The 14280-nt window shown below is 37.3% G+C and overlaps 1 protein-coding gene across 4 annotated transcripts in view; it reads right to left on the minus strand.

Moving 5' to 3' along the window:
• LOC142973452 (uncharacterized) overlaps positions 1 to 14280 on the minus strand; it is a 66662-nt gene continuing 52382 nt past the window's right edge. The window contains exons 3-8 of one of the 4 annotated variants that reach the window (XM_076115141.1): positions 11761 to 11904; positions 10083 to 10244; positions 8869 to 9045; positions 8465 to 8623; positions 4610 to 4854; positions 1 to 3399 (exon numbers count right to left, since the gene is read on the minus strand). In XM_076115141.1, coding sequence (XP_075971256.1) covers positions 3331 to 3399; positions 4610 to 4854; positions 8465 to 8623; positions 8869 to 9045; positions 10083 to 10244; positions 11761 to 11904 — 956 coding nt within the window. In that variant the 3' untranslated portion in view covers positions 1 to 3330. Of the gene's footprint in view, positions 3400 to 4609; positions 4855 to 8341; positions 8627 to 8865; positions 9046 to 10082; positions 10245 to 11760; positions 11905 to 14280 lie in introns of all 4 variants that reach the window. The other 3 variants (XM_076115139.1, XM_076115142.1, XM_076115140.1) reach the window with 3 other exon arrangements.

A 14280-nucleotide genomic window follows, 5' to 3' on the forward strand; every position in this document is an offset into this window, starting at 1 on the left:
TGACATTTTATTTTGGCAATGCAAACAGCGATAACACAACATATCCGAAGTCGAGTCCATTTTGGGTCGCGTTTCACTTTGTGCTATTACAAAACAACTGGATATCTCGATAAATAACTACAATTTATTATCACGATTACATAATTCATCGATTTTTTTATTTGTTTCAGTCTTTCTGTGTCTGCTTTTAATTTTAAATGAGCCCTTTATTGTCTAACTCGTTAATATAGCATTGTTAATATTGAAGCGATACTTTTTCCCATCATTTTCTGGTAAGTGATCATTTCATCAAATTCTATGAGCTGGTAATATTTCGTGTTCTAACTGGGTGAGAATTTTAATTAACTCGAAAAGACTTTGTACAGGGTAAAAAATTGATGTGCTATGGAGAGAGTCAAATTATGTATATTTTTAATGGATTTACATAAAGCTTCAATATCTTTTAACATTTCCTCCGTGATTAAACCGTCTGAAGAGGAGACGAGGTAGATCAAAGTTGACTTTAGATTTAAATCTAGATGTACAGTTTAAAATCCCGTAGCTAACTGTGTAGTGTTACGAATATTAAAACATTATTTAAGTTTCGAGAAACTATTAATATAATAGATTTGTAGTAACAGCACAAGATGTAATGTAGCATATGTGTTAGGAGCCGTCATCAGCATTAGATCAGCCCCAGTTCTAAGATGTTTATAAATTGCTTCTGCGTACAGCTAATGTTTATATATTAGTAACAAATATTATTGTTTAAAACAATGCTTACAATCCATATTGTATCTAACATTTTTGATACTTCACATATTTGTGCATAATTCATTTTATATTTGCCAGTTACGAGAAAGCGTGAGATATTTTTAAGAAATTTCTATATTCAACCTTTTCCATATGAGACGTTTGAAAAGGAGTTTGCACAAAGATTTAGCTACTGAGTATTTTAAACCAAAGATCTTCTTTACTTTAAAAGAAATCGGACAGCCGAGTATAGTGAAGGTGTAAGTTACAGAAGTCTATATTTTAAAAGACGTCACCATGAAGGTGATGACTATGGCAGATATGTTCTTAATTAAAAGCAGACATAGAAAGACTTATAATTCCAGCAAGCGAACACTAAATGAACTAATTTCCAAACTATATTATTATTTACATGACGAGTACAAAATGTTTTGTATCTATGATCAGCACACTTCCAGTTCCAGTTTCCTGAACTATAAGGCCTGGCCGGAGCCACATCGCAATCACTCCAATTCTAACTACTTACTTATAATGTACATGTTTACCTTTAACTCGATCACTGAACCCACTTCTAACATCAGCCCGCTATTACCCTATAAAATAATATTACTTCCATCGCATTGGATTTTAAAACTGTTGTTAGAAGCATCAGTGTTGTTAAGTCGCATGACATACATACATGTAATAAGCCTAATTCCATGCTAATATATAAACGAACAAAACAAAATCAACAATCAGGTACATCATTATTAATAAATACATAAATGTAAATGTTTAAAAATATTACGGCCATTAATATCTTATACATTTCAAACGTAACCGAATTATCTGTCATCCATAAATCAAATACCCTCAACATTTATTAAACTAATTCACGTATAAACAAGTAACAAATGATATATATTTCGTTTTTAATATAAACTTATTGCGTAAATGTATCTAAAATGTCCATGAAACGATACAAATCAATGTATTTACTTATAACAATTTGTATTACGTTAATATCTTTACAACGCTATCGATTATCTAGTCTTATATTTTTACTCCCGGAGTGTTCGACGTCTTGGATAATGTCGCCGTCTTCCAATATTTATTTTTGATCTTTTGATAAAAATAAATATTAAAATATACCAAGGCCCTTCCCTTGATTTCAGTAACTGTTTCGTAACAGTCTAGCCAATCGTAGTTCCATTGAAACATTGCACACCATTTCATTTTCTTTACGTAACTATCAACCTTCGCTTTCTATGATAGACGACTGGTTATAACTAGCATTTAGCATATAAAATATTTTCATTTTGGCCAGTTACTTCAGTAAATATACGCGAAGCAACATTGACATACAATCTTGACATATTACAATTTTGTAAAACATTTTCGCCTCTAACCACGAACGTCATCATCATAATATTTTCATATAGCCATTCTCAAAACCGTATAACTCACGATAGCCTGCAGACCTTGGTTGTCAAACCAAAAACCCGACCTAGACTAGCAGATCATGATCTACCAGACAAAACCATCTTGCCTATAATCATGTCAGGAATAGCTTTCCTCTCACATGCATCAACCAATTTAATTTTCATTCTAAGCCCGTCTTCATAAGCCAAGGTATTCGTCAACATTACAGCCAAGACACGAGTCCCCGAGGATCTAACTATAAGCATAAGCGTTACTTACAATATCAACAACTGGGATCCTTCAGAACTGTGTGAGGTGTTCGCAGACATCGACGAGTCCATTAGCTACACATTATTTATGTACATTCGGTGATACTTCGATGGTTATTCACTAAATGTTTGTCAGTCAATGATCTAGAATGTTCTACGAGAACTACTCGACGCTGTTACGAGGAGGATAATAAAATATTGTCACCTATTTTATCTATCTTCGATCTTCTTAAAATTTTCTTCTTCATCAGGGGATATTTGGCTTTCTTTCACGGGTCGTATCGTGAGTGACAGAGGCCAGAAAAATGGGCTTAAACCGATTATAGTTGGCCTAAAAGCCATGTAAAGTGCATTTAATTTTGTCTAAGATCTATGCCCATTTCTCGGCCTAAATTGAGACATAGAATGATGTCAGTCACAATACATAGACCTCTTCATAGTCACACAAAGTAGCCTTTATTCAGGCTACTGGGCCTTTTTTACAGACATACTGATATCACACTTGTTTAACTTTCGCGTTGCATACCTATTACCTAATATTACGCAGGTCTTAACATCACTGAGTTTGTTTGACATTTCAACACCAGCAACTACGACTTCAGCCTGGCCGAAATGTCAAGCAAACCGAAGCAAATAATACACATGTAAACGTTGTGCGTTAGGGAAACGTAAAGCCATCTTATCCGTGAAGTCCTCTCTTCAATCTCTTGTCTATATTCTTTTTCCTCGTAGTGGCTTGCAGCTATATTCAGATACACAAAATAATTTGGCGCGTCCAATTTCCGTGTAATATTAATTAATAGTGATGTAATAATCAACGATCAGTAGTTCTCTTAGTGGCGACGGCCTACATCCAGGCGATGGCCGGCGAGCCGTCAGACGACAGGGAGTCGAGCGACCGCCGCGTCGTCTTGCCGAGGGGCTGGTGTCAGTAAAGCGAGGAGCTGGAGCACGGCCCGTCCACGCCCTGCAGCCCACTCTCTGTGTTTGTTATCAGCTGCAATATAACCGTTACCATGTGTCTGCGTTAGATGTACTATTCTGCATTCTATTGATCTATTTCAATGTCTTCAGATATGCATATTATTGTATATAGTTTACACGCGTTATCCTGACAGTAAAAGGCATTGATGTTCCTGCATTATTGTACAAACTTGTAACTATTTAAATTATATTGCTATCATTAATTGCACTCGATTTGCTATTTTGTTATAACTGAGCAGTCATAGGCGTGTGTATCCATATCTGAAGATTTGATATTAACATTGTAGGTATGTGCGATGTGAGTTATGAATGTTTATTATTGTGAATGACTTTTGCTGCTGATATTTCTTCGTCGATAGGTTTCTTCAGGTTGCGTTTTAGATTTACCTGAAATGCTTTCAATTTTATTTGTAAATACTTTAAATTTTATGATCATTATGAATGACATTCATAAGATGAGTAAGTGCTTAGTAGCTTGTGAAGTGGGTACAGAGAATATAAGGGGTTATAATACTGTTTGGGGTAATTTCTAAAGTAAGCAAGGAATGCTTTTTATTGTACCACTATGTAATTGTTAAAATGTACCGTCAATTTGGTTAGAAAACGTCGAAAAATACGTCCATTTTCTCTTACTTTTCGACGAAATATTGAATGGAATTGACATTGACACGATTGTTAATAAAACTGGTTCACACGATCACAAATGACCATTTTAAAGGACTGTAATGTAGGTCACTATCGTAAAAGGGCAACGGTGAGTGAAACCTTATTGGGAACAAATATGTGTAGTGTGTAGTATTCAAGGGACTAACTTTATAAGGAGGTGGTGTGTCATGTTGGGAGTTGTGTATGTTCGTTATGGACGATTTTACGAAGATTTTTACGAATTAAGCAGACTAGGTTCAACCTTGAATGAATTCTCACGTTTGTTTACGTTTATTGTGATTCATCTTATACAATGAAATAAAAAGACTTTTTCACATTACTGTAACTTTATTTTTGGAATGATCTTTTTGATCAAGATTGTCTCCGAACTAAGCTGAATAAATTATATAAACAATCATCATCATCATGTTATATGTATCGTTATTTCAAATTAAAAAGTCAAATAATAATCAGGTCTAATAAGTTGACCGTTTTTGTGAAACTACTATTTCGTAAATTCATCCACAACATCTAACCTCGTAAGTCTCCACTACAACGGACAAGAGGAATGATCATACTTCTCTAATCTCACATACAGACGGTAGCAGTCCATCTGTGGAGTTGTTGGGCGAGCGAGGCGACGGCGTGGGCGCGTGCTTGGGCACCTCCCGCCCGGCCGCCATCTTGTCGTGCAGCTGAGCGAGCCGCATACTCATCTGTCTTCTCTCCTTCTGCTCTCGCTCTCTTTCCCATCTCTTCGCGCTGTAGCTCCTGATCGACGATGAACTGCTCTGCACTGAGCTTAAACTTGGACGTCGCGAACCTGCCAATATTGTCCACATTAGACATCTTCGTCTGTATATTTCTATCAACGATGCGTGCATCTATGTTTGTTTCTCCTCGTGTAGTGAAAAGCATTTGATTTAGTTCTTTGATTTTTGAGTCTTTAAAATGTGGAGCTGTGTTTAAAGCTTTGATTTTTTTATTTGAAACTTAAATAAATTATTTATTAAATATGTATATTTCTAAATTTAACGACATGTACAAACAAATATAGCGAAGCGAAACAGCGATAACATATATTATATACAGTTCTATATACATGTGTTGTGTGTATACCTCTGTTAGAATGGATATATGAAGAAATATAAAAAACGTTATATGGAGAATCAAACTACGACAAATGTATCAACGGAATACTGTTACAATGAAATACGTATAGAAGCTTTTTTACTGGGAAATCGACATTTAAAGTACTGGAAACCAATATTACTGGGGACTAAACATTTAAGTACAAACTGTTTAAAAAAACTTACTAAATACAGTACATCATATCAAAAGGTTTTAAATACTTGACGACACCAAAAGACTACCAAAAGGTAGGAAAATGCCTCGGATATATTTTTAGAAGTGTTAATATAGACTTAAGCTTCTTTATATCACAGTGGTTGAAAGCAAACGGCGACATGCACAGCCAGTGAGGTGTACAGTATAACAGATAAGCTGGAAGCAGTGCTGGGCCATGAAACTGAAGCTTTCTCCTCCGATTGTGCTTGCGACAGCACTACATGTTTGTTAATCGCAATATTTCGTTAGGAGACCAGACTTTGACGTCACTGATACCAATAAAGTCGTGGACATATCATTTGAAAGTTATTTTGTAAGGAACATAATAAATACAATCAGGAGAACATGACATTTATAGCAGCTTCAACCACAATGTAAGTAACTGATGTATTTTATATTGAAGTCATGTTCAACTAATGTTTATTATTTATATAAGTAGAATAAAACAACAACTAATTCCAGCAAAAAAATAAAACAATTTCTATAGTCAACCAAAGAAATCGTCATAGATATCCCATTTAAGTCAAATGTTAACACTGGCATTGGTTAGTTACAGCAAAGAAACTTACGTTCTTAAAGCAGAGCCAAATAATGAATGAATCTAGACCTAGAAGCAAACCAATTGTAGTGACTTTATAAAATACTTTAACAATTCCCCAACCCGCCCTTAGCCAGCGTGGTGGACTCAAAGCCTAACCCCTCCCTCATTAAGGGAGACCCTTGCCCAGCAGTTGGACAGTAATGGGTTAAATTTATTATTTATAGATTTATTATTCTCTCAGCGACTTCAGAATTCTTATAAAAACAGCTTCCAATGATTCATACGATCTCTATTGATTGTCAGGACAATTTTCTCCATATCAATTATTTCAATCATGTTTGAGATTAAGCGTGTATGTGTTTTTGAATTTGGCTGTTCGCGTGATGTTAAGAATAAAAATTTTGAAATGGTGTCGCCGAATTTTGAACTAAAATGATGTTAAAAATATGTTTGTAGTGACGTGTCGAAGCGATCAACTTCCATGCAGCACTGCTTGTCATGTGTGTCGGTGGTTACACACACCAGTTATATAACACGATAACATTCTCCAACATTTGTAATGTTTTGTTACAAATTGTTAGATGTTTTGAAGCCTCGTTAAAAACCTTTCAGATTTTTTCTGCATCTGCTCCCTAAGACAATGTGCTGCTATATTATTTGCATGGTCGCTGACGCAAAGTGCGTTATCGTGTTGTATTTTATTAAAAACATTAATGATTTTTTGAATAAATGTTATGTAACGTGATAATATTAAAATATGTGCTATTTTTAGTGAAACAATGTTGTAAAATATAACTGGTGTATGTACCATAAAGCTAATAAGTAATACATACAGAATTTTGGTAGTCTTCGTTATATTGTATCTTCAGTTTCGTTAGCTCATACATATAAGGCGTGTGGGAAATAGATAGATAGAAGGACCATGGCCATCTTGCTCGCGCCGCCAACACACTTCATCCTGCGACTTCGCGCCACAAGCCGAGCTATCACGAGTAAAGCTTCACATCAAGCTGTACTTACGTATTCGTCTGATGCCAAATATGCTGAGAAGATATGGAGACTAAAGGAAGTATCTACACTTAATGTCGCGCAAACTAGAATTACAGATTTAATCTGTAGGAATTATGTAAGTGGTTACATTAGCCTTTTCTAGATATGTTTTGTGAGATCCATGTGAATGAAAAAAAAGGAAGTTTGTAAGAATCGTACGAAGTGGCTCTGGGAAGAAGACTTGATTTGATGTATGTATCCATGAGTTATCTTATTACACCTACCTAAAGAGGAAATCAGGAATGACCCATATTAACCCTGAAGCCATTTACAATGAAGTTCATGATTCTGTTTAATGGGTCATTTACAAGGTACCACATAATATATCATCAGGTCATAATAACAGAAATACAAATGTAATGGAAAGGTAAACATTGCGTAATTCTAAAACAGTGATATGACACACATACGTCAAGTGGTTTTCCCTATTATGTCTGGAACCGATTTGACATCATATTTTGTATTTATAGATTGGTCGTATGCTGTCTGTAATACTAAATGGGAAGTAACTGGAAGATCAGGTGATGCCACTAATCAGTAGGTATAAAACCTTAACGTTACTGAGTGATTGACTAATGGACTAATGGACAATGCGCAGTCGAACTACTGAGCATTGAAACTTGAAATTTGGTATGAATATTTCTTATTAAGTCTCTAGGGGAACTAAGAAAAGATTTTTGGAAATAACCCTCCGAGAGGGGTGAAATTCAAAGCTAAGGGCTACTATAAATCTGAAAGCTGAAGATACTTCAGGCATGATAGCCGAAGAACTTTTAATTGATTTGATATTCAAGAGTCATAGAAATTAAGGTGTAATGTTTGGATAGTTTCAGCATATTTGGCGCGTCACGTTGCATGGTGGTCGCTCAGTCGCAGACTGCAGTCAGTCCGTGGTCGCTAACACCGAGACGCAACATCTAACGGACACGGGCGGGACACGTCTCATGCGCACACCGACACCAACCGAATGCTTACCGACATTTGCTGATTTTAGAAAAGATGATAGTATCAAATACTAAGAATTTTAGGAGGATACAGGAGATACTACTCCTAATTAAGCGGAGACTCTTGATGAAATGCTTGGTTACAACTTGGACAGATATTTATCAGATATGACTTAAATATGCTTCTAGAAGTTTTGCAGATCAAACCAAAACATTCTTCTTAGATGCAAGATTATGAATAATGTTCGTTATCTTTGAGCCAATTTCAAAGGAGCACCCAATTTTGATTCCCATTTGAACACAACAGCCAATTCGGCTGCGGTGAAGCAAAGTGCGCGGGAGCATTCGGATGGCGCGGCAGGTGTTCGCCGCCCAGACACCGAGACGTGCAGATGATGGGGCCGCGCTGCATACATTATCCAGATCACCTTTGGCGGCGCACTTAGGCGGGTGCGCGCCGCCGTCCCGCCTTACGGCCCCGCCCCCGCCCGCGCCGCCGCGCACGTGCAGGTGGCGCGAGATGAGCAAGATGGCCGCCGTGCGCGCCGCACCTGCGCGCGACGCCGACACCGGCACGCCGCGCCGCGACGCCCGCCGCGAGCCCCCCGCCCCGCCCGTGCCCCCCACGCTCTCCGCCTCCAGCGTGCCCGACGTGCAGCCGCTGCGGGATGAGGCCCGGGACGATGCACGAGTCGCACTCAGCGTGCCACCTGGTGCAGAGATATACAACTTTGCTAAAGACTGACTAATCAGAGGCATTTGACACCATCCACATCAAGCTTGAACTTTAAGTATGAGTATCTCAATCTCAACAGTAGGTAATCCAAAAAAGATATTAACCCCGTGACTCTGTAGAGTTGGGAAAATATGCATGCATAATATGAAATATCAATAATGGAGCATGTTTTTCGTTGGGCGTCAATCGAGGCTCGATTCTGGGGCTTGTACAAATTACCTGTATCGTTAAGCGAGTATAAGCAAGGTGGAGTGAGTCGCGCGTCGGCTAGATGCGTGGGGTGGTATCGCGCCTTGGTGTACAAGTGTAGCACCATGCACAGGAGCCCCGCCAGCACGAAGATGCCCGACGCCACGCCCAGTAGCGTCGGCATGTCGGCCGTCAGCAACACCAGGTCTGGAATACAATAATTGCAGCACTTGAGAAAGAGCTATCAGAGTTACAAGACTAGACAAAGTTGAAATGCTAAATCACACAATTCCAAATGATCTTGTCAAAGACAAAACAATTACTGCTGATGAAGGCTGAAGGTTTGGTCATTCCAACAAGTCAAACAAACAAGCAAAGCTAGATATTTAGCAGGTAGAGTTTGACCTAATAACATTTGTCTGGGCCAGAGTTAAAAGGATTAGGATAATAAAAGTGGTGTTGTTCAACTGTCCTAATTGTTTGTGTAACAAACCCTTGTTATTGAGACCGAGTTATTAGCCGTGAAACTTGTAATGTTTGTCCTTGGAACCCTTGTGTGTAGTTAAAAACATTATTTCAACCTTGTAAAATGTCGGCATGTTTATTCTAGTTAAACAGGCCATCTTGCTGCAGACGATTAAAAAATATGAAAAAGTCAACATGAAACTTTTTCTAATCCAGCTTGTTTCTGTTTGCACTTACTTTACATTATTAATTTATTTATTTTAGAAAAGTGTTTCAAGGTGGACCTTAGTGATTTGAGCCTAGGTTAATTCTAGGAAAGTTCTCTCAGTAGAAACCAATATTTTATCGGTGTTTACGTAACGAAAAGGTATAAAAATATTTTATTACGTTATTCCTTTGACAGCAGTGATAGCCGAGTGGTATAAGTTGATACCTCCCAAGCAAATGGTCGCAGGTTCGAGCCCGAGGCAACACACTAATGACTTTTAGAAGTTATGTGTGTATAAGAAATAATTATCACATGCTTCAGCGGTGATGGAAAACATCGTGATACAACCTTGCATGGTTGAAAGTTCTTTAGAATAGTTCTTGAAGGTATGCAAAGTCCCCAACCCGAAATTGGCCAGCGTGGTGGAGTCAAGCCCTTGCCCACAGCGGGACATTAATGGGTTTTTATTATTATTATTATAGTCAGAGATTTGTGCATAGATAAGACTAAGGAGTTATATAACAATAGAGTAAACAAAATAATAATGTCTGGTAGGGCGGCTATTATTTACCTTCAGTGCAGAAGATCCTCTGCGTAGGCCTGTTGTGGCTGGTGCTGTGGTAGCCGGGGTCGCACTGGCAGAACGCATTGTGGTTAACTTGCACGCACGACGCATGAGCATCAAACGCTCGACACGTCTGACGGTAGAAGCACTGCTCACCGAGTTTCTTCGCTGAAAATACAAGAAAAGAATACAATATTACCAAAAGGAAATAATGCCAACATAAGTAAAAAATTATGAATTTATATTTATTTAAGTTCTAACTAGCTTTATGCTTCCATCTTGTATTGTAGCTAAGATCACATAATTGAAGTTGGATTTACTTAGGAAGGTTTTTTAGGAGCTCGCTTCTTGCTATTTAGCATAATAATGAAAATTCGAATGTCTATTTGTTATGCACGATCCCTAAATTCGAGTAATAAGTTAAATATATATCTTCACAATAAATACCTATCTTAAGTATAGGTAGTAAGTATCGTAAGTAGTAGTATGGGCTCAGCTAATATTCGGCACTGTCTTGAATTTCCTTATAACTAGAACTAATATTCCTTTATCTCAATTTGGCCCAAAAGTCTCACGTTTATACATACGAAACATAATAAATAAACTTGTCCAATACTATATCACTTGTTTTCCACTCGTGTTGAAAGTTTCTGAACAACAGAACTTGAACGAAAAGGGATAAAAGAGGTCCTTGAGAGCTCTCACACGAGGCTGGGGGTTGGACCAATAAACGTAACGATTGGGCTCATTTGATACTTTTGTTGTAAACCTGGCTTTAAGGTTTCACTTTACAAGGTTCAACGATAATTCGGGAACGTGTATAAATATTTTTAGCCCGTTTAGGTATAGGCGCTTAGAACAAATAGAATATAGAATTTCTATAGTTTTGTTAGGGTTTCTGAACATGTATCCAATGGTTGTTGTCAAAGGAATTCACTTCCTACATAACACGATAAAGCTCAAAGAATTGTTCATATTTGGAAGATTTTCCTACTTTCACGGAAGATGTATTTGTTATGCAAGTCTCAGTGTTGTCGGGAGTTATAGACTGCTTTGTCTTTCTTGAAGGCCGTAAAGCCTTGACCTGTCGCCTTGGGCACGTGCCTCGCTGGTCTTTAGGCAAAAGCTCTTAGTTGCCAACCCTCTGCGCCCCCGATATTTGGGGAAAATGCTCTTAGATGTAAATATGCGTAAAAGCAACGACGCTTTATTTATACGGTTTTTTGTTTTTCTCTTCCATTGACAGAATTTGAATTCTCGGATCTACAATAATATTGAGATTTTCCTAATGCTGAATTTTAGTTGCATTTAAACGTGACTGAGGAAATGAATTATCAAATTGTTTTTAGCTTTCAGGAGATAAATAGTAATTTTAACTCTAAGCAATAAGAGGCTAGATTTTTGTCTATCATCATCACCATTGGAGACCTGCTCACAACTATTTCTGATTAACACAGTTATGATACGCACAGGCAGCTCCATAAGCTTGCTTTACACCTTCATATTTTCAAAACCTCTTCATTACCAGATGTTAATAAATACATGAACAAAATCAGTTAGAATTAGTTGGAATTAATAATTTCGATCACCGTCAGATGTTTTCTCGGTGGAATAATATGCAATACTACAAATATAGAGTTTTGAAAGACTGATTTCATACATAAAATATAAAGACGGTACTAACGTTTAGCGCATCCCTTAGCGACGCCGAGCGCGACGGGGTGCTTGGGGTCGCACTGGCACGACGCGGTGGTGGGGTCGCAGTACACGTGCAGCAGCTTCGGGTTGCACGTGAACTCGCATGGCGAGCCCAGGTACATACCCTTCTCTGAAACATAAAATATTTCAACATGAGATTAAGGTGTCATAAGGTATTGTCTACGCAAGCTTGCATGCTTGCTCGTTAATCAATCGCGTCTTGAGATACAGATATTTAAAAACGAAATAACCTTTTTTGTCTTGTATAGCGTATAGCATTATGACTTTCAATTCAACCTTTAAAATTTACAGTTAAGTAAGCTCTCGTAGTTATAAAAAAATATGAATTTATATTTATATAAAATATCCGATTTAATAATGGAGCCTGTAAATCTGAATCCGTACAGAGAATACGACTAAATTGTAGTTAACACTTTAATCATCATGTACGAAACAAACAGAATATTTACAAAGCGTTTATTTACCAACCGCTTACGACTTGCACTCACAATGTCTCCCTCAAGCATTCCCTTTACTAAGTGCTGTTTACACAAATCACGTGTACAAATACAATCCCAAATTCTGTACAAACAAACGAATGTATGTTTCCAACAGTGTCCCTTGCGAGCTGATAACAGCGCTGCGATGTCCAGACGTGGTCAAATTGCAGAAACAGGTTGCCTTGGCGTGGCTGTATGACGTTATTCATGAGTCCACTATCTTAGGGTGACCTAATGCGGCAAGATTTTTGGTTTATATCGTGTAGTGTTTGCTTATGTAACAGAGAAATCATATAAGTAATGTAGTTGTATGATGCTTCCAGGGAAATTAATGTTATGCTTGTTTCTTATCACTTCGTGGAGTTGGTACTGTTGGTAGGTACATGTCGATGCGATATTTCGGGTAAGTCTTTGTACAAGCCGACTATAGACTATAATAATTATTGTATAGGATTCCTAGCTATTAATATACCTATGTACATCGGTACACAAGGCCAAAGAGAGCTTGTTCCCGACCTTCAGACAGGTTTCACCCATCAAGGCGATAGAGTTTCCTTCGATAAACGGATGTCATTCGATAGTGTTGCCCAACACTTTGAAACAAAGCTCACGTTGCAAACGGCGGCCATTTTAATTTGGTTCTATTAACGTTATTAGAAAAGTTTATAATGAGGACAGCGATGAGGGATACTGTCTTATAAAAAGTTCTAAACTCTTTATGCGTCTTTTGAGTTTTATTCGGGGGTCGGGAAACTCGGAACGGTTCAGTTACAATGAGTTTTCGTAGGAGAGGAAATAATAAAACTGTAATGGTTTTATTGCAGACATGTTTATGAAAGATAAATGTGTATGTATTTTGCATTTGCATTCGTACTCGTCGGAACAGCTTAAGTGTAGTTTTATGCTACAACAGTAAATTGTTTGGAGCACTTTTAAAGTTTTCGTTTGTTTTCCGTAAGTAAATTCTAGAAGTGTTAGTTGCTGTGTAATGTACTGTTATGTGTTTTTGTTTATCTTTAGTTTTCTCTGCCACACTGTACCTACACTATCAAGAATTTCTAGGTTGTTTTATTATAATATTAATCTTGTAGTATGACATAAAAACAATATTAGAAAACGATAAAAAGTTGTAATCCTTTCATCTTGTAAAACGCTTCGAAGTGAAATAAAAGTGTGATTGTTTTGTAGTTCTAGTGACTGGTTTCAAGGCGTAAGTACCGTTATGTGTACAACATACTCATTGTTTAAACCAGTGAGAGTAGGTGCTTTGTACCATCCCACACGGGATGTGATATTCTATCTCGAAGCCGTACTCATTGTTCCGAACACCGGGTAATGAAGATAAATATTCTCTTTACACCAACGCGAACAAACTTGTGTGAATAAATATTATTCTGTCTTTCTACAGTATTGTGTTAAGTATTTGGAATTAATTGTCAAGTTCTAAGAATTCTGTTTGTTGATCTAATTGTTGTTAGTTGCTAATCAGCGAAATGAACGGGTTACTATGTAAGACTTCAGTTGACAAATATCAATCGTTTAAATTCTCTATATATTTCGATAATTTTCTTCCTCTCTTTTCGTTTAATAAATTCATCAATTATTTCGTTGAAGAATTATTATGCTGAAGATCAAAGAAATAAATAGGTACTTAGCTATATCGTTATAAGTTACAAAATAATATGAGACAAAGTAAGAAAAAGAAGGAAAATGAAAGACAATAAAAAACCTACATCAAACAAAAAGTACCTAAACACAGTAGATTTGTTTTCGAACTTTTCTAATCTATTTCAGATCAATAAAAGAGGCACGATGGTGTTTTATCTAGTGGTATTTGAATGTTAATTCAACAGTGAGTTAGGTACAAGTTAGTCGGAAGCGGCGCGCGGCGTGGGAGCGGAAGTAGGCTGCGCCGGACGCGGGCTCGACACTCGATTGAGGACGCAGCCGCCTCGCCTTGCAACTACCACTTTGTTCTTTTTTCATTGGTTTTAAATTCCACAATA

This window comes from Anticarsia gemmatalis, chromosome 6 (genome assembly GCF_050436995.1).
Source record: "Anticarsia gemmatalis isolate Benzon Research Colony breed Stoneville strain chromosome 6, ilAntGemm2 primary, whole genome shotgun sequence".
In the NCBI taxonomy this organism is placed as follows: Eukaryota; Metazoa; Arthropoda; class Insecta; order Lepidoptera; family Erebidae; genus Anticarsia; species Anticarsia gemmatalis.